Below are 24,345 nucleotides of genomic sequence, written 5' to 3'. Positions count from 1 at the left end.
CCCCGACGCCGTGACGCATTCAAGAAGGCAAAAACGGACTCGCGTTAATAAATGTTCTCCAACGATTCTTTAGTCAGGGGGAATGTGACAATGAACGGAGAGCGGTTTTGAATGCAACTCGCATCAGGCAAAGGAGTTGCCCTCTCTCAAACAGCATCAAATTTATGATCAGCAGACAGAGACTAGAAATGTTTTATAGCGAGGCGTGAACGCTGCTGCGCGTAACGCTCGTTTAAAGCAAAGATGCAACGATTCTGAACAGTTCTGGGTAACTTTCACCGTGCGGGGATTCTCTGACTTGTAATTGTCCACGGATGGACCTGGCGCCCGTCGGCTGAGACATCATTTACAATCTGCGGTGAGACCTGACGAGGCGGGACCGCCGCCGACAGGATGGTGGAGCGGTCGGACCGAGCCCCTCTGCTGGACTGGGAGGAGGCTCCGTCCGCGGAGAAGCCCGGCGGTGCAGCACCGGCGGCGGCGGCTCACGGCAAGGACCGACTGGCGAGCCCCTCCAACAGCCGTGCCTTATCGGGATGCTCCGCACCGGGCTTTGGGTGGAGCAGCGGACCGGGGGGTCCCACTCCCTGCAAGTCTGTCTCCAGCGCAGACGGCTGCGGCGCCCCACCCGCGACCTCGAGCTCTCCGGCGGGCACAGATGAAGAGCTGCCCTCCGACAAGGAGGAGCATCTCTCGGATACAGTACCGACAGAGGTGTCGCTGGAAGACAGGATGGTGAAATGGGAGGAACAGGACCAGATTGTGTCGGTCTTTGTGGTTACATTCAACACCAGATCAGGTGCGACATTACAATCTTTGTCTTTAACAAAAACATTTAAAGTAAAGGGGAAATTACATTATGTTTATAGACAAGAGAGAAAAGACACAGGGTCGCTTTATTTAACCAATTGATGCGTCTGACGCCCAGAAAAGAAAAGCGCATGTTTGTACCAAGTCTGCAGCCTCTTCTCTTACAGGTGTGGCTTTTTTCTGACCTGGCCATAAGTTTAGAGACATCCAGTCAAAGCCTCGACATCTCCTGGAGCCTGATTACACAAAAGACATGAGCAAATGTCAGGATGACTTCTGGGATGGAAATCAATCAATCACCTGCTGCTTTCTGCACAATGGCCCCATATATTTTTAATGAGGGGCATATTGAAGACAGACAGGTTACTTACTTAGGGGGGGTAATGCATTCAAGGTTTGAAGGTGATGCATTGAGTGTAGTGCAGGAGATTCCCTGCAGGGTGGAGCTGGACACTTTATGATGTTGCGGCATGTCACGTTGACAGGAGAACAGAGCCATGAGCAGATTATTGTCACCATGTCACTGAGTCTCTCAGCAGCTTTGCAGGAAAGGCCTCAATCTGAGGCCAACAAACAAAGCCTCCAGGTAGATGAGCCGGATCAATTCCTGATCTGTGCAGTCAACGCTGTTACAGTGGACTTCCAGTCCACTAATGAGCTAATGCCACATGTTTCCTTATTACCAGGACAGGTGTAACTGGGTAACTCGGGTAACTGTCAAGAATATACATTGGTTAAATCTGAGCAAAACAACTGATTTATTTTGTACAATCACTGTAAATATATATATATATAGCAGGACTGCAGAGGTAATGCATGTACAATTTCACGCTTCACAACAAGATATAATGCAATATTGAATATTTACCTACTTAGCACCACACCTTGTGGAACCTTGTTTCAGCTCATTTAAACAAAAGATCTGCTCTGAAACACTCAAAACAGGTGCTGCTAATGTATTTTGCACTTTATAGACTTTTCAAGGTGTTTTTCCTGCAAAAAAAAAGTTGGGAAAGTGTTTTGTTTCTTTTCTTCTTTTTTTTTTATACATCTTTTGTAGCTGAAAATAGAGCTCGCAAAAATGACATGTAACAAAGTCAAACAGCAGAACAGGGAGACTGGGACCATGTGACTGCACAAGAATAATTAGGTGATTTATTACAGTAAGATTAGGATTTATTTCAGTATTCCATCTTTAATAGTGCTATATGAGGCTGGTAGAGGGCTTAAACAAGATCAGCCTCAAAGCCTCGAGCATCACATGAAACACCACAAATTCAAAGCATCCACCATTTCTTTATCGATTAATGACCCTTTAATTATGTTCTGTCTGCACAGAAAAACTCATTAATAGTCGTTTGCTCTGCGTGACACTTGAAGTTAAATACTTTCAGTGCTGTCAGAGTGGCGATAAAACAGGTTTGGTACTCAGCTGCAGGTGTCTCATCATGGCAGTGGATGATACAGACACGTGACTTCACGACAGGTCAACTTCTATGTGTGCAGAAACGGATACATACATCTAATCATAAGACTGAAAACCACACTGACTGAGTCACCTTCTCCGTCTTCCTGCTCCTGTCAGACCATATTTGCTCAGCTGCTGCTCGAGCGCTCAAGCAACACATAATGAATCCAAGGAGAGCAGTTGGGCTGTGTCATTGTAGTTTTCATTACCATGAGATGAAATGGTGTCATTATACCGGCCGCTCCTGTGTGTCTCGGTGTTCACCTGCTTGTCCATGTGTTATATTATCGTCTATGTTGTTTGGGTGTGACAGGAAACATGCTGGAGTGGTGCCTGCCCAAAGACATGGACCTGGACGGGGTGGAGTTCAAAGCCATCGCCAGTGGCTCCCACCGAGTCACCACAGACTTCATGTAAGTGTGAGCACGCGGGACCAGACAACGTGAAGACGCAAACAAGTGGAGGAGGTTCATGTGAAGTATTAGGATGCGTCCCCATGTCCCCGTCCTGGCAGGACAGAGCGAGGGAAAGTGTTGCCTGGTGAAAAAAAAAAAAAAAAAAAAAAAAAAGGAACAGCCATCTGGCAGTTCCTTTTGCTTTTCATGACTCACGGCCTCATCTGTCTCCCTCTCCCCTCCTGCCACAGATACTTCCGTAAGGGCTGCTACTTTGGCCTCGCCTGCTTTGCCAACATGGCAGTGGAAAGCACGGTGGAGAGGGGGGCGAGGATGAAGTCGGTAGGGATCCTGTCTCCTTCCTACACCCTGCTCTACCGCTACATGAGCTTCCTGGAGCACCAGGTCAGGTAAGGGGACCGAGATTGGACGAGCACGCTGAAGGAGATGGTACTTCCGCTGAGCAAAATTATTAAGAATTAGGGTTGTCATCGATCAATTTTGTTGTAATGTCAACAAATGGTAGAAAATAGCACAAAAAAAACCCTGACATTTTCAAACTGCTTATTTTGTCCGAACAACTTTCCAAAACCCAAAGATCCTCAGCTCACAAAAATATCTCAGCACAAAGTCTGTTTTAGAGGTCAAATTTTTTTTAAATTAAAACTTAATTCAATAAGTACTTTAGTTTGCTAACAGACTAAGCAATATTGTTATTTTTGTCCACTCCTAATTTAGCAAACTCGCCATCTAAACTTCTACTTCCTTGAACATTGTTACATGACCTCAATAACTGCACCTGCACAGTAACTAAGGGTAGTTTACACTCAACAATAACTACATCAAAACATAACATTTTACTACTTGTTCCACCAAAAAAATAAACCTAAATAAACTTAAATTGTTGTAATAATATCATGAGAGTAGTAATCAGCAAATAAACTTATTTTTAGTGTTTTTATGTAACTTTGGTTCTTACAGCAGGTGTTGTATTTTTCTGTGGTGTTAAAACTTCCAGTTAGTGTTGGCTTTAAAGTTGAGCTGCAACATGAACGATATTAAAAAAAAAACCACTGACAAACCAGAAAAGCAGCAAATCCTCAAATAATCTGGCAGCAATTTATTTGCGTAATACATTATTTAAAATCATCAATTGAATATCAAAGTCTTTGGCAATTAATTTATGTTTCTCTTATAATTAGTTGCTGAAATGATGAGTAAGGCTGGACTTGGAGTCAGAAACCAAAGTAGAGGACAAATTGAATTTGGGGTCAGATGATGTCGCCAGATGGAAAGTCTGGGAAATCACCACGGTCGTAATTCAGCCTGAATATCAACTAATCATCCATATGAAGAAGCTTTGCAGATCCATATTAGTTCTAAATATCAGAATGCACCTGTTTGTCAGGTAACACTTATAAAAGGCTTTAAGTAGGTAAATATTAGTGCACAGGTAAGTAGTCCCTCTTCTTTTCCTTCATCACAGACAGATCGCCATCGGTCATTTTTCTGGTGCGAACAGACCTCTGAAATTCCTCATCCCATCCCGATCCGTGCCACACTTCCTCTTCAGCCCAACTTTGAACACAGCTCCCTCTATACCCAAGCCTGTCGTTCTCCCTCCTCCTCCTCCTCCTCCACCTCCACCTCCTCCTCCAGTTCCCACACTCTGGCTTCTCCTGGCCTCCAGTCATGCAGCGGTCATGCTCATCATTCCCCACGTAGCTCGCTCCAGATTTCCCATCTGCTGACTGCTATGCCAGTCGTCTGTTTCTTATATAAAGGGCTCGCTGTTGGTCACAAGGTGATTAAGACATTTAGGAATTCACGGATACTTGCTCCTTTTTTCCCCCTCTCTCTCTTTCTCATTTTGAATCCATTATTTGTTTCCTCCTGCCACCGGCAGCCTGCAAACTTATTTGTTTTGCAGGGTAATGCGAATTATAGAAAAGAATGATTTATGGAAATATGTAGACAGATAGTTTAACAGGAAGGGTAACACACACGCACACACACGCACACACACACACACACACTCCAAAAAAATGCAAGTGGGTCTTTATCATTCAGTAGAGGCCTGCAGTGTATCCAGAGCAACAGGAAACCTCCTGCAAAACTCTACCTCGATTTGAGCCTCATCCTCAACCAGACACACATTCCACCCACTGACTTTTTATTATGTGCAGCTCTTTGATTACAGCAAAACCTGCTGGATGAATTTACCCTTCGAGTCCCGTGATAACATTCAGTGCTGAAACAGTCGATTGACCAGCCAACTGGCAGAAAATGAATCCACATCGGTTTGATTAATCAATTAATTTGAATTATGTATCAACTACAAATGCCAAACATTCACTGGTTCTGGTTTTTCTGATTTTTGTTGTTGTTGTTGTATATCTTTGTGAATAAATATTTCAGGGTTTTTGACTGATTCTCCAACAAAACAAGCGATTTGAAAGAAACTCTTTTATGCTTTGGAAAAAAGAATCAATGCTACACTGAATAAGGAACAAGCTGCATGTGGGAAAAAAAATATGAGGTCGTTGGAAATTCACGCTTTTGTTTTTGTATACATGTGGGATCCATTTCTAGCCTTCTTAAGTGGACTTCAAACCCTCAGAGTGGAATACTGTTTAATTTAATTAGCTTTTGTTTATAGTGTGAAACCTTTATGGAACACAGTCCCAGTTCATTTCAGTTAAAACAACATGCAGGAGCTGCATGGAGAGCATAACTAATGGACCTTACATTTACTTAATGGAAAACCACATTAAATTATGGATGTTAAAATATCAATGTCAAAGTTAAGGAAATATTAGAACGTCATGCAGTAGTGGAAAAAGAGAGCAGAATAAAGGGCTGGTTTAAAGCCTGTTCGAGGGCTATAATTATACATTTTATCAATAAGGAAAGTTTTAAGCCTTATCTCAAATCCAATCTGTGAGCTGGTTCCTCACATTCTCCTTCTGCAAACTCTCTGAGAGTGAAGGGTTCTTTTGGGTCAGTTGGGTGCTATAAGATCTTTAAAATAAGATGGAGCTGGGTTGTTCAGGGGTCAGTATGTAAGCCAGAGCATTATAAATTAGTTTCCTAGCCAATGAAGAGAAGATAAATGTAGGCGAAATATGAGCTGTTTGGCTAAATCAGTCGGTACTCTCACTGCAGTATTTTGAATCAACTGGAGGCTTTTCAGAGAGTTACTAGGACATGCAGAAAGCCTCCATTTTTCAGCCTCACGCTGAGTCAGGATGTTCCTGATTTTGACAATATTGCTCAGGTGAAAGAAAGCAGTCCTAGAAACTTGCTTTATGTGTGAATTAAAAGACATATCCTGGTTTATTAATGTTAGATTTGAGCATATTTTGCAGCTAAATATCTGTCTGAATCCTGGTTCTCAAAGTGACGAAGGACACATGAATGTATTGAATGACCTGTGAGTTAAAACAGCTTTTGAGGTGTGGGTGTCAGGATGTACGGTTCTGCCATGTTCTTATGTTCGTTTGTGATGACAAAAAAAAAGCTATATATAGAATATAAAAAAGTGATTTAAAGACGTAACATCAGGCACTGAAGGGATGGGAACTATTGTCACTATTTTCTCAGACTTTACAGGCTTAAGAAATAATTCATCCGATAATAATGACAGATTAACTATCAATGAATATGATAGAGAGTTGCAGCCGTGATCAGAAATTAGACCAGTGTAAGAGATGCACAACTCCACAGTCTTATTTTGAAGAGGAATAATTTACTAAATTTGAATATAAAACACATTTGTCAACTATTTTTCTTCTATACTGTATTTTCCTCAGACGCACATCCATCCCACTTCATACTGCTGTCTGTTCAGTCCAGTGTGTTGTTACCCAGCGATGGTTTCCAGGCCACGGACAAATTCATTTGTATAACAAAGAGCTGCAGCCGATTATTTGTTCCACAATAGTGTATCTGCACTAATTAGTGACTGTTAACCCCATGTGTCCCACACTTCATCTCTAATTTTAAATCAGATGATTAATAGTGATGATTAATTTGATCATTTATTTTGGGGAGGGATCCAGTATATTGGGAGGCGGTGGTTGCTTTATGCACAGTACCACTTAGCTGCAGCACCATCTGCACAGACACTGATCATCACGTTCATTTGCAGACAGTTTTATGTTTACATGAGTTTAATGCAGCTTGATGAAGTGTGTCTGAATTACTGGCAGTGTGTTGATTTGTTGGCAAGCTGGTGGTTCACCTGATTACATGGTAACTGTGATGATGTCGTGTTTAATATGTGTACAGGACAACATGATTTTTCTTGCACATCGTTTTTGATTAATGTAATGATGCTAGTAACGATTGGAGTGGTCTTGATTGGTTTGGCTGGGATGATTTCACCTGCTCCTTCACAGGATTTAAATTGAAACTTGTGTTTTTATTGCACTTTGTTAGATGCTTGAAACTAAAGCTGAGGTTGTTCCTGTAAATCTTTTTGTTTTACAGTTTATAATTTCAAGTTTTAATATCTCTGGATGCCATTTTGTCCCGTTCTCCAGGCTCCAGCTTCAGTCCCCAGGCCACTACTCCCCCCTGGAGGCCTTCTACGAGGACAAGAGAGCAGTTCTGCCCCCTAGTGTAGATGGTGTTGTCACTGCATTACCAGGCAATGTATGGGGAGCTGCGATCAACCATAGCATGCACCCTGAGATGAAGGTTGGAGACCTTTCCATTTCCAAAAATCAGCGAAATGACAATTATAATGTTTGATTTTTTTTTGTAGTTCTATGTCTGACGTTGACATGATGTATCTTAGGACACAAAGCTGTTCATTAACACTACATGTCTCTGTGTGTGGATACCTTTGGACCAGATCACCCACCCGGCCGGCTGTATGTCCCAGTTCATCCGCTTCTTTGGGGAGCAGATCATGGTTCTGTGGAAACTGGCTCTCCTCCGCAGACGCATCCTCATCTTCTGCCCTCCACCCGTGGGTGTGGTCTGCTACAGAGGTGAGAAACATTCACAAGGGTTTGAATGCAGGCTTGAAGAAAAAGAAAAGACATTTCGGAAAGTATGCTTTTTTGTTTTTTTGTCGATAGAGGAGAAGACTGATAGCACTCTTATGAGGTAAACCTCCAGCGGAAATACCAATCTTCTCATCTATTTCTTGGCTTATAGTGAAATTGTGTATTTCCCAAAATGTCCTATTTAAAATAAAAAAAACAACAACTATTTTAATGTTACTTTACTGAAAGTTGACATACTCTTCATCTAAAACTCTGATGCCCATTAAAGGTCCAATAGTTCACAGTTTTCTTGTGTTTTATTTGCAGTCTTGATATCCATAGATATGTTTTGTACCAAAAATAATCTCAATATAGTTTCACATCTCTATTAACTTCTCTCAGGAGCTCTACTAAGAACACGCTGTTTAGTGTCTGTATCTTTAAGGCTCAATGATATCAGTGACCCTCACTTCTGATTGGCTGACTTTTTTTGATTGACATATGCCCAGGCCAACCACAGGTTTTCTTCAAATTTGCAGCTTTCTAGCTCTGCAAAGGAAGGACCACTTTGTGTTTTCTTCCACTTAAAAGGTTGTACATTGGACAGATGTGCTGAGGACAGACATCTGACATAAGTGTGAGTTTGGTTTGTGATATCACAAACTTAGGGACATCTAAACGGCTCATCCAAATGGCACAGTTGCTAAATGCAGGCTGTTTGCATTTCTCCATGGACTGAGCATTTTGACACTTTCACTATAAATATACAACACCTTGACGTGCTTTATGATTAAAAAAGAAATGGAAGTCTGAATCATGCAATATGGGACCTTTAAATCTCATTCACAAAACCGTGACTAATGCTAATTTATTCAATGAGTCTGGGAAATCGCATGTGACAGTACATGTAGTTCCTCTCCAGCTGCATCCATGTTGAACAGCCCACACATCACATCACCTGCTGTGTTCCCCTCTGTCTCTCCCACACTCGTGCATCTTTTCTTTTCTAATTTCACCGTCCACCCCCTCTCTACTCTCCACTCTCCACTCTCGCTCAGTGTACTGCTGCTGTTGCCTGGCAAACATCTCCATCCCCGGGGTCGGCGTGGCTGTGCCCGAGTTCAGGCCCTTCTTCTACGTTAATGTTGCTGATATCAGCGCCCTGGAGAACGAGCTCTCCTACGTGGCGTGTAAGTGGACGCTCCAAACATGATAACATTTGTGAAAAGACCCACTTAAAGTAGGGGTGAGGTTAGGTAGGTATGATTAGCATCTTCTGTAGCTTAATTCTTAGCATGTTTGTGTGCTCAGGTACTACTGAGAAGATCTTTGAGGAGAAGAAGGATCTGTACGACGTGTATGTAGATAATCAGAATGTAAAGACCTGCAGAGAAGGCCTGAAGCCGCTGCTCCGCCTCAGCACCGCAGACAGGGAGAAGTACCGCAAGCTCACTGAGCAGAGGTAGGTCACTCTTCTGTTTGCACTTCATAATAATTAGCAGGGCAGGAATGAAAGACTAAGGCTGGTGTTATTTAATATTTTTTGTATTATTAACAAATCTCATAAAAAAAAAAAAAAAGTACAATAATTCTTATGAAGCCATAGAGCTTCCCTGTTATCCAAAAACACATCACTTAATGTCATGTTCTGTCATCACAGTGAACACTAGTTAAATTTGAGTTCCATAGACAGGACGGAAAAGGTATAAAGTATGGAGAAATGGACTTACATGTTCGTTTAAGTGTTTTTACTTGATTATTTATTAAGAGCACCGAGTTTAGCTTCACAGAGCTGCTAATCTGGTTCTTGTTTTTAATGTTTTCTAACTAAACACATGCATGTGTGCAAAGCTGAACAACATCAAGTATGAAAACAACAGCTGGAAATTAAGTGTGTGTGTGTGTGTGTGTGTGTGTGTGTGTGTGTGTGTGTGTAGGCAGATGCTGCTGTACTCCCAGGAGGAGAATGGAGACTGTGTGTCCAGTGAAGAGGATCTCTTTATTCTGTGAGTACAGAATGATTCCTTTAATCAGTCTCTGGAGTGATAACTACTGATTAACCACTGCACCCAGAGCAGCTACGACTCCATCTTTTGAAGAGGATCTGGGAAAGAACAGGCTTAAAATTGTAAAAGTAAATCCAAAAGTTAATGAGCCTGACCTTGCTCCTTCTCTCAGTAGTTACTGTCTCTCACATTTTCTCTGTTTCTCCATAATACCACTTCTACTGATCAGCATAAGGGCAATTTAAACAACGGGGAAAAAAACAGTCTAAATTGTAAAAAATTAATACAATTTTGTAACAGACTTGCCTGATTTTTTTCACCTTACCTTCCCAAGGTTCTTCCTGGAGCAGAACAACAGGATTTTTCAGACCCTGAGCGAGGTGGCCGGGAGCACTGACCCCACAGTAACCCAGGAGAGCGTGAGGGCCATGGGTCTGGACCCGCACGGAGACAGGCTCTTCCTGCTTCACCTGCTGGAGATCTACGGTTACGACACCCTGCTGGTGTCCGAGCAGCTCTGCTGCAGCTGAGAGATGACAAGGCGCCCGGCTTTCCTGCCCGTCATCGCTGCCGCTCTGATTTGCCTGGAACCAGCTCTGAGTGCTGCACCGCTGGCTTCTTGGAGTCTTCAGGACTGTTTGAGGCTCCAGAAATGTCTCTGGAGTCTTTTTTTTTTTTTTGTGGTTGTTGTATATCTTCGTGTGCTTCAATTGTTCACTGTTGCTCTGCTCCCACTCAACCTGATGGAAAGAAGAACAATGAGTCAACTCTCCTGTGTAACGAACAATGTGGTCGATCAACTTGATGGAGATGAACTCACCTTTAAGACGGATTTCTCCAATTTGTCCGACGACCGTTATTTTCTGTGTTTCGCAGCAGAATTTCAAACCTGAGCCACGGACGGCCTCTGGACTGAAACATTGGACTGATGGAGTAAATGAAATAGTAAAATGGACCAGACTGCACTGTGGTTGAAGATGAAGCCTGTGATATGGAGACTTTCAGTGAACTAAACTTACTGAAAATGTACGTATGAAAGTGAAAGAGAGGTCGACTTCTTGTAAATAATCCTGATTTTTTTTTTGTTTCCTTTATGTACTGTGTCAGTTTATGTGTGATATGGGGTCCGAATCTCTGCTGTCGTTGCTCTCCTTGTATCAAAGTGCTGGATTTAAACATCCAATTGTGACGCCTCTGTGTCGAGATCAGGGCCTCCTCTCTTGTATCTTTACCGACAGGTGAAACTGCCTTCGTCTCCAAGAGCCACGTCTGTAAACTTTACGATTTAAGTGGCATTTAGTGCATCAAATGATGGATGTTGCTCAGTAACGTTATTGTCTACATGGACACAGAGGCGTGTTGAAATGGCTCATTTGCACCCAAGTACTGTTTAGTTCCTTTTATTTCTTTTTCTCCCGTGTCAGCAGACAGACAGGGAGTGAACGCACAACTTCAGGTGATTCTTTCAGTTAGTAGACATAAGCTTGAATTTTCTTTTTTTATAACATCTGCAGAAGCTATCTTTAAAGGAACAAACACAGTTCTGTACCTTTTAAGCTTTTTTTTTTTTTTTTTTGAAGCACGAGATATTTTTAACGCTTAACAAAACAGAAAGGTATCTTAATGTTGTGTGCTGATACATGAGTAACAAAAGAAACGTAACATAAGCTTTTTGTTGTTGTCAGGAGTGAAGAACCTTAAAGTGGCTGTAGCTGATATTTTTATAACTGAATCTACTGATAATGTGAAAGGAGCTGCTTGGAGCAATGAATCTACAGAGAATTATCAACTAAGTCTCCCTTTAGCTTTATTAGCCGTCTGTTCGGCCTGCTTTTTTAAAAAAAAAAAAATTATGTTTTGGTTCACAATCACTGCTCTCATGTTATAAGACGCAGGCATTATTTGTTGTCAAAGCTCTAAAAAAAACAAAAAAACAACACACCTCCTGCATAGTACCAAACAACAGACAGCACAGGGAGTAACTGGCTGGAGGATTGAAAAAAAAAAAAAACCCAATCAGATTAAAACACCATTTCAGATCAAATGTGTAACTCCGTAACTGCTGGATGTGTAAATAACCGCCTGTTTGCCAACAAGTTGACCATGTGAACTTCAAAACTGAAGATATGCTCATATGTTCACAACTTGTTTCCACTCTCAAGTCAACAAAAACAAAATTGTTACAGCTGATTTAAAACTGCAGAAGATTGTTAAAATGATATACACAGCTGCTACTACATAGCTGGCATATTTTCATATGGTTTTCAACTTTTTTTTGTTTTTTTTTGCTCCGCAACTCCTCAGCACAATAGCTGGGTCTGTTAGGTTTTTTTTTTTCACCAGCTAGCTGCTCACTTGTGTCTGTAGTTTAGTGCGCATACTTGGTTTATAAGCACTTTTTTTGTTTTAAAAAAAAATTATTATTTATGTTTAAAAGTTGTTGGTTCTGGATGGTTCATGAGTCTTGAGATTTAACTATACAGTAAGTGTTCCATAAAACCAGAACCAGCAAAGGGACTAAGAAAAACATTACCCGAGTTTGTCAATACCAGCAGCCCCTTTCACATTAAAGGCTCATCTGAGTTTATCTTAATATTAAAATTATGGCAGCGCAGCATTTCTTTCCTTTGGCGTTTACCTCCGTAGATCAGATATAGTTTGAGTGAAGTAACATCACTACATGAAAATACATGCACTGAAAAATAAATGGCATTTTTTGTAATTTTTTTTAATTTAAGTCAATCATGATAGAAACAGAGTAAGCTAACCTGGTGATTTGGCCACTATGTGCTGCATTCAAAGGTTATTATTTCATCTAACTTTTTAGTTTTTTTTGCAGTGATTGTTTTTCCATTTTTTTTTTAAATTTATTTATTTGTAGTTCTTATGTTGTTTAGCTGTAAACTGTTGAGTGTAAATATCCACTTGCTCTAGTGTTATATGTGAAGACATGGGATCAGTTGAATGTGTTTTTTAAGGCAATTGTGATCCCACGGCACTTCTGTGTATCGCTCATGCAATTATGTGTTCAACCGTCCCGCTGTAAGAAAACGACCTTGAACGCCACATCACACGGCACCTTAGACGAGCTGTACAGAGCTGAAGCAAACGTGTGTTGTCGAAGGGATAGTCCGACTCACGTTAAAACAACTTCACTTTATTTATTTTACTGTAAACCATTTCAGAAATAAAGTGCACAGACACTTAAAGAAAAAACACTTCTCAGTCTGAATATTGTGTCTTCCTGAATTTCACCTCTAGATTTCCTTAATTCAACATTATTTACATGGTTCATGTAAATCGTCACTTCCATCGCTGACATTGCCATTAAGACCACATCTGGATCCACTGATGCTGTTGTCAGAGACGGTCAGTGAGCATGAAGGCAACCTGCCTGTCACAGCAACTTTAAGAACAGTCAGCCAGCTCTGTTTGAGGTCCAGACCGTCACAGGAGAACGTGTGGGTGGTTTTGGACTGGGTCAGACAGAAACAGGGCTGACCCTGGAGCTCCTGGGGGGAGGCCTCTACGCTGCAGCCCAGTAGAGGTAGCGTGAACAGGGGCTTCACATCCTGGAGACGTAGGAGTGAACCAAAGGGACAGAAGGTGGATGCAAAATGTTTTTTGTTTTTTAAACCACTGATGCAACAGAGAAGGATATATTAGGCTTTTTGACTTTAAATAACACCCGATTTACATTTAAAGGATTTCTTTTGATGGCCATTGATCAAGAGCACAAGGCTCAAGGACCTTGAATAATATTTAGTCGTCTGTGGACAGGTTTAATTAGGTTTTACACGTTTGCTTCTCTTCTGTCACCTTCAACCATCTAAAAAGAAAAAAAATCTTTCAGAATCTGAGCATTTAAATAGACAACAGCTCTTCACAATTTTAGCAGGGTTTTTCTTCCTGCCCCATTGTGACAGATCCTGAACGTGGTGTTGCTCTTGTGACTGTCGCAACATCTGGGTATGACAACATCACGCGAGCTGCATTTCCACTGATGGTACCGGCTCTACTCGCTTTTGGTATCAGGTACTTTCTTCTGAGATAGTGCCCCCTCAAGCCGCATGAAATCTTCAAAGTCAAACACAACTAAATCTCCTTTCACTTCAACAGAACATCACAGACAAAAACTGTTAATAAAGTTAAGTTTGGGCTTTGTGACTAGTCGTACGTGCGCAACACCTCGGGGGCGAGCTTTGCTCTGAACGTGAATCTACTTTGTTGTTTTCAGGTGGGCGGGGCAACATAGCTTGAAAGAAGACCGTGTTAACGCGTAACACTCAACGGGTGAAAAACTTCACAACATCTGGACAAACGTTGATCTACCCGTGCAACAAACTGCTTCCAGTGATGTCAGGAATCAGAAACCATGCATGGACAATGGAAAACAAAAGCCAGTAGAGTCGAGCAGAGCTGGTACCATCAGTGGAAAAGGGATTGTGCATATGCTTTATAGACATTGTTTTAAATAATCTGAGCAGAAACCAGTAGGTGGTGGCATTACTTAACAAAATACATTCAGCAGTGTTATATCTGAGTTTTTCCCAATCACGGAGCACCTTACCTGTGGAGCAGTATACAGGTGAAGGACTGGAGGTTCAGTTCTGGTGAGAACGGACCACACCCGTTGCCAGGTCATGGGGTCGTCCCCATGCTGCAGGAAACCACTCATTACACTGTTACTGGACCCAGAAGATGCCTCAGACTGGAGCAACACACAAGACAAGGCAATACTCAAGACTTATGTTCTTGTTATGTGGCATTTTTTTTAATGTACATTTACAGACAAATGCTCAGCTTTACCAAATTGTATTCTGGTTTAATGGGATTCCCCCCTACTGCCTTTATAGCACCTGAGAGGCAGTCTGTCCTCCTGACTCCAGTTAGTACAATGAAAAAAATAATTGTGCAATAAAAACTGGGAAAAAAAAAAATCATCAGAAAAGGTTAAATAGTCTTAAATAACAAAACACACCTCCAGTATTCTCCTCTTCCTGTCCTCCCTCTCGCCTCTCTGGCCTGTCAGGATGGAGTAACAAGCTTTACACACTTTGTTCAGCTTGTTACCGTCATACTCTAAAGCCACTTTATTGTCCGAACACTTCCAACACACCACCTGAGGGAGCAGAGAAACCATCCTCAGGTACAGTTCAATTTTATGTGGTACAGAGCTTCAGTTTAAATCTGTTACTCACAAAACCACAGGCTCGGCAGTGATGTCTCCTCCTGGTGAGAGCGTGAAAAGGTTCCTCGCACATCATACACAGGGTCACCTCGTTGTCTCTGATCCAGCGAGGGGCCCGTCGGCCGAGTTCCTCTGTCTGTACAACACATGCATACCGTAGTTAGGACTCTTATTGTAGTTGTTGCCAAAGACTCTGAACCCCATCTTGACTCCAGATTACTAAAATTGATCCAACTTACTGGTTCTTCCACATTCAGCTCCTTAGAAGCCATTTTGAAGGTTTCATTTTTCTTCTGAAACACATCAATGGCTTCCTGAATCACCTGGAGACAAAACTCGCGTTTATAAATTGATACAACTGAACTTTTCCCAAACCTATGTAACATTTAATGTGCTGCAGCTAAATAAAAGCATCCTGGTACCTTTATCCACTCGTCTCGGTCTTGTTCAGAGCTGGAAAAAAAAAAAAAAAGCACCAAGAAAAGTGATTACATTTAAATTGTATGTTATATGTAATGCACTCACTGTACATGTACAATAGACTGAAGTTTAATCGCACAGGATAGTTATGCACACAAATTACACTATGATGAGTACTTTTATACAATAATCTCTTTAACTAGCAGGTATATCTCTGCCATAGTTACTTTTATTAGTAAAAGTTGTTTCCTAATAAAAGAAAATGTAAGAAAATAATAGGAATGCGAACCCGGTGTGTGCACACACAGCACAAACACACAAACCTGGCCTGTAGCTCAAGGGTCCTCTCCTTTCCCGAGACCTGGAAGGTGTATGGGTGGTCCTCGTTGGTGGTCTGCTGCACCTCCATGCCATCCACTCCGATCCGGCAGCGGACAGTAAGGCGCTGCCCCACCAGGCTGAACTTGGGAGAGCAGCACAGCAGAAAGTTGTTGAACTGTGGAGAAAAGTTCGACACCATGACTCACAAGTTCATGCAATGAGCCGACATCCGTATTTACATTTCAGCGTGGCATTTCTGTAATGATGAAGAGGTAAAAGAAAAGGAAACTAGGCAGAGAGTTCTGCATCCGTATGTCCATCAGTATTCTCACCAGGAACAGGTGTCTCTCCATGGCTGACGTGTTCCTGGCAGCAAGTTTAAGAAGACGACCCTCCCTGAGAAACTCGTTGGTCGGGTTGACCACTTCTTCCTCTCCAACCATCTCATAGATCTCCAGCAGCCGTCTCAGGCTCTCCTGTATTGAAAGACAGATTAAAAATAATAATAATAAAGAAACAGATCTGTAGGGACACCATGATAACTACACTTTATATGGCAAGTTCTGCAATTGATAACACAGGAAATACAAATGGATGAACAGTTCAAAACCACACTATCACAATCACTTTTGACAAATGATGCGTTATGCGACAGTGATCAGTTCTCACTCATAGCACCGGTAACTGATGTGGTGTGTTATGGTGACGTACATTTTTGTGGATGGCGCTGTTTGAGTGTGTGGCTGCCATAGAAATAGTCTGCAAGGATTCTGTGGGGAGAGACAGAGCGAGCATGTCATGCTGTTCATTACAGACAATAATGAGAACACAAACACCCGTGGAGCAAAGACACTGGTGGACAGACCAATTAGGTGAGTACCAGCTCTTTGACATGCACATGATGAGGAGATCAATAGATGGTATAAAGAAACAGAATAGTTACTCTGAGCGAGCTCATAGTCTGGATTGTCCTCAGGCAGCTTGTTCAAGTAATCCTTCAGCAGCATCTCGTAACGTGGGACCCTCTGGACGGGTTCCAACATGTGGTGCTGCAGCGTGAGGTGGCCACAAACCTCCTGGCTCTGTGACGGGACAAAACATTTCATCTCGATCAGACCTTGTAGGTGGACAAGAAGTAATGATATACAGTTTACGCTGGTGAGGATCTCCTACCTGTATGTCCTGGATGATGTTTCTGAAGGGAGCAGAGCGTTCAGTCCAGGTCCTCACAAGCTCCATGGCCTGGTCAAAGTTCCTGACGTAGTCGGCATACATCCTCAGGAAGGGAGCGTGTTGCAGAAGAACTTCCCCCAGGCCTGCGCTCTCACCCCTAGATTTAGGGGAAGTGGGAAGGTCAAGAGTCAGAGGGCAAAGATTTGCCAGAACTGAGAGTGGGAAGGGACGGTTTTATTATACACATTGGCTTCAAAACAAAACAATCATCAGGGTGAAGTGAAAAAACTTTCAGTTTCAATTTGAGGATTTTTCATTCAAGTCATGTCAAGAGGATCAATTAACGCAGGCACAGCAGTTTTCACTGCCAGTCACACATGAGCAGTCAGCCCCACCATGTCTGACAGATGAGGTTATACGTCATGAATCAAAGCTGTGTCTTTGTTCTTCACAACTTCTGTGAGATCATCACAAGATCCCAAAACTTGGTTAAAAGTTGACAACAAACACAAAAAAAACCTAGTATGAAACCTACCAAGTTCTGGATATATTTTATGGTGGACACCATTTACACAGAGTAAGATCTTGTTGGACAGTTAAAAAGTAGCTTTCATAAGAGGTTCAACAAGTGTAACAAACACAAACAGCAAATTGACTGTCATATAGGAACTTTATGCGTGAAAGACCCACCAGTGGCAGATGCACTTCTCCAGGTTGGGCAGCAGGAACTGGCTGTGGAAGGAGTAGATGGAGGAAATGTTGGAGAAGATATTTCTGATCACCTCAAGAGGAAATGAGCCTCGACCCGCCTCTTCCGTTAGATGTAAACAGAACTCCTGAAGTGAGATTCAGAGCAGCACAGAATACTCATTAGTTTTACAGTTAATAGGTATCTGCCACAGCTTGGGGAAAAAAAAAAAAAAAAAAAAAAAAAAAAAAAAAATCACTTGCAAGCATCCAGTACATTGTGATTTTGTGTAAGTAGCAACAATAAATAACCAGACTCACCTGGTCCAGCAGGTGGAGACGAGTCACGTAGGCTCGCTCTGTCTGCAGGAGTTCATTGGCTATCTTGTACAACTTCTGCTCTGTGCTCTCTTCCTCTTTCGGCTCGCCTCCTTCTCTCTCCTCGTCCTCCTCGTCCTCCTGTTGTTCATCTCTAGACTCATGAATCCTCCCATCTCCCGTGCTCGTGTTAGTCCACTGGCAGGAAAACTTGGAGCCACGTCTTGTGGGTGTCTTCCCCTCTTCCATTGTGTTATTTATTCCCTTCTCATTTACTACAGGCCATTCTTTGCTCTGCACTAAGCCATTCATTTGTCCTGGGGAATGCTCTTTGCAACTGCTTGATAGATGGCCTTCATTTGCGGACTGACTGAGTCTGTGGTCAGCTGGCGCTCTGACGATGATGGCAGGACTATTGCAGTTGGGTGAATGTAGCGCCTTCAGAGGAGAGCATTCAAACGTTTCAGTGAGACGTTTTCTGGAGAGACAAAGTCATTCAAATATATTTAGCATTTACATTATTTATTTATATATACTGCTATATGCTACAAGAAGGTACTGAGGTAGTCAAGGTGCAGAAATCGACCAACTTAAAAAACCCTACCTGTCCTCATCCAAGTAAAAAATCAGATCTGGCACACTTAAAGATTTCCCAGGTCTCTTTTCCTGTTGGTCCATCTTGTCGCTCGGGCTTCTGTGCAGTCCTAGGAAGGATTTATAGCTCTTGGCGGGGCTGTAGCTTCCCATCCTCTGCTGAACAGGGCTTGGGTTGCGCAGTTTTCCCATTAAAGGGTTATGGGTTCGTGGGGACAGCTTGGCGGGGCCATTGCCTTGTTCCCTCAGTGGGCTAGAGCTCCGAATGCCCCTTTTGCCAGGACTTGGAGGTCCTAAATCCGGGCTGCTTGTGAGGTTTGAAATCCCCGGAGTGTATCTGGAAGGGCTGATGTATACTCCGGATACTACATTCAAAAAAGGGCTTCCCCCTCCTCTGACTGGACTTGTGGAGTCCAAACATTTCTGTTCAGAAACTTCATAACCTCTGTTCGGACTCAGGTCCTGCTCTGTGCCCTTGACCTGCTGAGGTAGCACTGTGCCTAGAGTGGGACTGTGAGTTGGATCTTGTCCTAGTCTCGGAGGGCTCTGGAGGTGAGCTGGTTTAGGAGGCACTGCAAAGGCATAAACAGAGTGGCGGACTAGTTTTTCCTCTACAAATCACACCTTGACTATGAGAAGGGATTACTTGCACTGCTCAATAGACTTTGTATTGGTAGTATTTATTTTCCAGGTTACATAAAGCTGCATACCTTGCGGTTTAACAGGTGATCTCTTCGCCGAGCTTCTTTCATTTTCTTCCTCTGCACCCAGTTCAGAGTTCGGTTCTGGTACACAGAGTCTGTTACAAGCCCGGCCACAGCTGTACGACCCACACACTCCACTGTTCACATCTAAAGAGAAATACACAGTTACTGCAAACCCCCCACACAGCATGGCAACATTTTCTGTACTTCTCTCCTGCTTAACGGAGGCTGGATCACAGTTGTACTGACTGAAATGTTTACACACAAAATCTAAGTGTTGTCCAAAGGTAACGGGACTTTATCAAAGATGTTTCACCTCTCATCCAAGAGGCTTCTTTAGTTGTAACTGACTGGAGGCCAGGGACTCCCCTCGCCAGTCAGATAAGAGGTGAAATGTCTTCAAGAAAGTCAAACAAGTCAAGATACCCATAGATAGCACTTCGATTGACCTGAATAAAGGAGAATTTACACACAAAATGTAAATTCATTTGGTTGCAAAAGATATGGAGAAATTGAAATATCTTGCAAGACCATTATATACATTTTCCACAAAATGCTCCACCCTTTGGATTTTGGCCATGATTTTAGATGCAACTTGTTGGTTTTGTACTTTCATCCAGCCTCAGCTACAGACGTGCAGTTGTAGGAATTGACTCGCACATGCTGCCGTTGTAGAGAGAACCGATTTTGCTGAGTCCTGGGAAACGACAAACAACATTTCTAAACAGTTTTTAGGGTGTGATTCAGAGATCTTGTGCCTTTCCTCAGCCTTCAAACATTAACAAATGTTAAATACACATGGTAAAACCTTGTGACTTTATTGTAGTACCATCAATCTCTTGGTCGAGTTCTGTTAAGTACGAAGTCTTTTCTCTGCACTTATGACAATATTATTTTCTAATGTCTTTACCTTTAATGTATGTTTTAAAAATGTTTGGATTTACATGGACTGTAAAATACAATGCACGTTTTATTTGACTGATACCACTAATAGGTCTTGTGTTTGCCATCTGTGTTGACTGCAATGTTTAACGCATGTTTGAAATGTGTTGATTGGCGCGTGCTATGTATATTTTTAAATGTAGACCAAAGGAAGACTAGCTGTGTTTTGGGGCACAGCTAATAGAGACCCTAACAAATAAATACAAAAAATAAACGTATATGCACACTGCAAGTTGTTGCTGTACGTACTATGATATGATTTTCTTTGTAACATGTTTCATGTCAGTAACTTGATGCATTTCCCTTTCAATCAATATACTCTCCTCTCGGTCTTCAAACACACAAAATGATTACTTTTTGTCCAGAGGCTCCACAGATGATACAGATATTATTCAGAATTGGTTTACACTGCCTTTCTATTTGATCCTAGAAGGATTCCCAGAGGACAATAAACAAAAGTGTTGTCAAAAATACATTTCAGTATTTATTGCTATTTAAATACACTCTTTGAAATCTGCACACCGACTGTATAGCTGACATCCTCACTCCACAGCAGAGACGTACTACTCTTAAATTATGTAACTGGCTGTTTTCTTACCCGCAGTTTACATCCAAATTTATGCAAGATTACCCGTTACGTTAATAAGAGAGTAAAGCTTTTCCAGTTGTCCCTCGGCTTTGCTGAATTGTGGCAGATTTGTTGGTCATGTGGAGAGCGGAAATGCTTACTTTCTCAGTGGAATACTTCTGCTTTTGCACTTCTGTTTATTTCTCCATAGTCCTAAACTTTTCCACACCGACACATTATATGTCAGTGTCTGCAAGGAAATGCACAACATTTAGGATACACTCACTACCAAAGAGCAGCTTCTACGCAGCACAGCTAAAACCTTAAGAGAATCATTAAAAGAGGAGACACCTGGATAGAGTTTGAAAAACTATTCAAAATTGAAATTGTATGCACTTCATTATGCAAATAGGTAGATAATTGGAAAAAGTATAATTCGTTAGGTTTTGGTACATATGCTTAATTATTTTGTTTCTCTGGTGGCTGGAAGTTGCTCCTCCTGTCCAAAAACTGTCCAGAATATATTGTTCTTGTAGATGGAGGCAGGCCACCTGTTGCCCACTGTTTCCAGTCCTTATGCTAATCCTGTCCAGGCTGTAGCGTCATATTGAGCAGACAGATATGATCCTGATATTCTCTTTCCCTGTACAACATTATTTTTTAACTAGATCTAAAAAGATCTGTATAGGAATCAATTGCTAACCTTCAGTTTTCAAATGTAGTTGGTGCCCAGTTTTAACATCCTTCCTGCAGAAAATATCAGTGTGATTTTGATCTTTTAAATCAATGCCTTGTCCTGAAAGAAACATTTTTTCATACTTGTTTAAACAACCTCCACTACAGAATAATTTGCAACACACAGGTCTTAGAGTATGGATGGTACTGTTGAATCCTGCATCTGACAGTACCATTGGAGCAAACACACTTCTAAAACGGATAGTTCTGCCTCAGTGGGGGAACAGTAAGGCTTTGTGTGTGTGTGTGTGTGTGTGTGTGTGTGTGTGTGTGTGTGAGGGATTGACAAATGGTGGTCTCAAGACACACAGGCAAAGTCCAGGCTGAATCAGGGGAAAGAGCTTTCACTGCAGTAATCCAACAAGCTACAAGTGCCAAGTATTTGACAAAAAAGAATCGAATATACACACACAAATACAAAGGCAGTGTATTCACAAGCTAAAATATAGTTTACAGATGTAAGCCACGCACAACGAGGAGGTTTAATGCTCTTAGCCGCTGCCCTGGTCACCTTCTTACAGAACCGTGTGAGCCAGAGAGCCAAAACCAGTGTTAGATGAGGTTTTTCAACTAAAGAGGTTTTTACTTGCTCCTGTGGGTGTTTGAAGTGGTGGACAAAATATTAGAAACACTACAAGAATACATTATAACAGCAACACAAATGATGGCCTCTTAAATGACCATAAAGTTGAATGAACAATAGAAGGCTATGTGGACCTAATAAACTGGCAACTGTAGTGGGATACTGACCCCGACCATGTAACCACAAGAATGGTGACTAGTGAAAACACAGCAAGGGCGAGAACACAAAACCCTCTTGGATCAGCTGGAAAATGCATCATCACAAAGCTGAACAGAATATGATAAATTACTGTAGATTAAAACGACCCAATAGTACATAAAGTAATTAAAAATAGCACAACCGGGAATAACTTCAGCAGTTAAATGCACATTAATGCAGCAGTAATATTAATCTAAAAACACCATAATATATATATATATACACATAACAGTAAAACACAAACAGGAGGCATTTTCTGCAGAATGAGCACTTTTCCTTGTGATACTTTAAAGAAGCCTACTTTGTGCTGCTAATAGGCTCCATAATTTGAGTTAAGTAGGCTTTTGAAAACAGTTAATTAATCTTAATCTCTTATCTACCTCACCTGAAGCGTGGCAGTCCCCCACTACACTTCTAACTTTCCGTCTGACCGCCACTCGTCTGAACTCCTCCGTCTCCCGGTTGCCTTTCAGAGTCAGACTGTTCCTCTTCTTCAGGTCAAACATTATTACAAAGCAGCCGCAGCTTCAACGTCACCTCCACTGTTGATCCAAAAGACTGGAAGCTCTCGAGAAACTTGTCAGGAAGAACGAAGCGCCAGTAACTCTGCTGACCACTACTTCACGTGCTCAATTACCACAGCTGACTTGTCCAGCTGTTGATAAGCACCGCCTCTAATTAAATCAGCAAGCGCCCACTAACGAGCCCGTTCGAGGACACCGACCAATCAGAGAAGCGCAAATGTTATAATCTGTGCGTAAACATAATTACACCAGCAGTTAATGTTTATTTAGACTTGCCCCTGTCTTTAACTAAAACGATAAACATTATAAACGTTATAACATGATCGCATTAAATTAATGAAGGCTTATTAATATATAATTAAATTACATTTATGACGTTAACTAATATTGGTAAGTCAAGAGTAGAAAAATGTATTTACATTAAGCACTTGCATATCCCAATAATAAGGATGATAATAATGATTTATTATGTAATGACCTATTCTGCTAATATAACTGGCCACTTTTCCAAGTATTTCCAACGGAATGTTTTAAAGGTAGTTATCAATGTCTGAATTATTCAAGAAAAGATCATTGTTGAAGTCTTGGGCTGCAACTAAAACAATTATTTTCATTGCCAATGAGCCTGGCATCTTGCGACCTAATTAAAAACAATATCATGTATTTACTATACAGTCTTTAAGATATCAATAATATTGAAAAAAAATTCTGAAAGCCTTGGCGGAGGAATACAAATTTTTGATTTATATGTGAAAGAAGAGGAATTAAATCGCATTTAAGAAAATATTTGTTTTTAGTTTAAGTGTTATCAGAAGCAGAAACATTTCATGTGTACAAAGTTTACAAATTTAACTAGAATAGATATGAATGTGATTTTCCAGTGAAAATAAGTTTGCCATTAACTAAACAGTATTTCCAGTGAAAACCCAAAGACTTTCACCTGTACACTGATCTTTCCTGCCCTCTAGTGGATTATGTTGGTACGGCATTGTGGAAACAGACACCATACAACAACCATATTATACAACCTTTAATTTTCAGTGGGCTTGAACGACTGTTTTTCTCAACACACCGATCACCTGGTATTGAAACAGAAAGCCACTGAAGAGATCAGTATATGAAAGCAGTTACAGAACATAAAGAGTAAAAACATGCTGTCAGCAGTGGGATTCAAACCAACACCTTCAGAGGGACAGCAAACTTTGAGCACTCCCGTCATCCAGTTTGGCAACAAAAGCCTCTAATTAATTAGTTTTATAATGGAGTCAAGTATCGTGCTTATTATTATGCCACATATTTTAGTTTGGTGGAGAAATGGAGTGCATTTACACCTTTTCAGTCTGTCAATTAATTTGCATGGCTGTTGTTATTGATTGGTTATCAGTACTTTGAACGTTGGAAGCAGGTTTTACTTTACAGACAAGGGGGAATATGGGAAATTTGAAATGTTATGTTTGTAGAGTTGTGTTTTTTTTTTTCTGTAGCGCGGAGCAGAAGTTCCTTTATAATAAACTGCTATACGTGTGCAACGGGTCGAGAGTGAAGACAACACCTGTACTATTTTATGCACACAACATGACTGCATGATGGCGGGTTAAGATGAGGTCACACACAAACCTGCCACAGCTGCTGTCTCCACAAAGAAAAACAGCAACCGCATTCGTAAAACCAGAGTGGAGCACATCAGTGTTTACTGCCCACAAATTTTAAATCA

The 24,345-nt window shown here is 41.5% G+C and overlaps 2 protein-coding genes across 2 annotated transcripts; one reads left to right on the top strand and one right to left on the bottom strand.

The window, feature by feature from the left end:
- The first annotated feature begins 56 nt into the window (after positions 1-56).
- LOC138202544 (DENN domain-containing protein 11-like) lies at positions 57-12,889 on the top strand. The gene is made up of 9 exons (XM_069156610.1): positions 57-799; positions 2,592-2,691; positions 2,925-3,083; positions 7,218-7,374; positions 7,532-7,670; positions 8,726-8,857; positions 8,979-9,129; positions 9,605-9,673; positions 10,008-12,889. Exons 1-9 carry the CDS (start codon positions 394-396, stop codon positions 10,201-10,203), a joined length of 1,509 nt encoding a protein of 502 aa, XP_069012711.1. The 5' UTR covers positions 57-393; the 3' UTR covers positions 10,204-12,889.
- Positions 12,890-12,897: 8 nt separating this feature from the next.
- LOC138202543 (FYVE, RhoGEF and PH domain-containing protein 4-like) lies at positions 12,898-22,632 on the bottom strand. Its single transcript, XM_069156609.1, has 16 exons — positions 22,493-22,632; positions 19,088-19,228; positions 18,388-18,949; positions 17,787-18,261; positions 17,469-17,614; positions 16,779-16,935; positions 16,549-16,687; positions 16,317-16,375; positions 15,938-16,081; positions 15,608-15,780; positions 15,287-15,317; positions 15,104-15,187; positions 14,875-15,000; positions 14,655-14,795; positions 14,244-14,384; positions 12,898-13,245 (listed from the first exon to the last, which is right to left on the bottom strand). The coding sequence occupies exons 1-16, from the start codon at positions 22,611-22,613 to the stop codon at positions 12,952-12,954; spliced, it is 2,934 nt and encodes a 977-aa protein (XP_069012710.1). The 5' UTR covers positions 22,614-22,632; the 3' UTR covers positions 12,898-12,951.
- Positions 22,633-24,345: the final 1,713 nt, after the last annotated feature.

Source organism: Embiotoca jacksoni, unplaced genomic scaffold (assembly GCF_022577435.1).
Source record: "Embiotoca jacksoni isolate LCO1_2020_lvr unplaced genomic scaffold, fEmbJac1.0.p SCAF_21, whole genome shotgun sequence".
NCBI lineage: Eukaryota > Metazoa > Chordata > Actinopteri > Embiotocidae > Embiotoca > Embiotoca jacksoni.
This window is presented reverse-complemented; position numbering and strand designations above follow the sequence as displayed.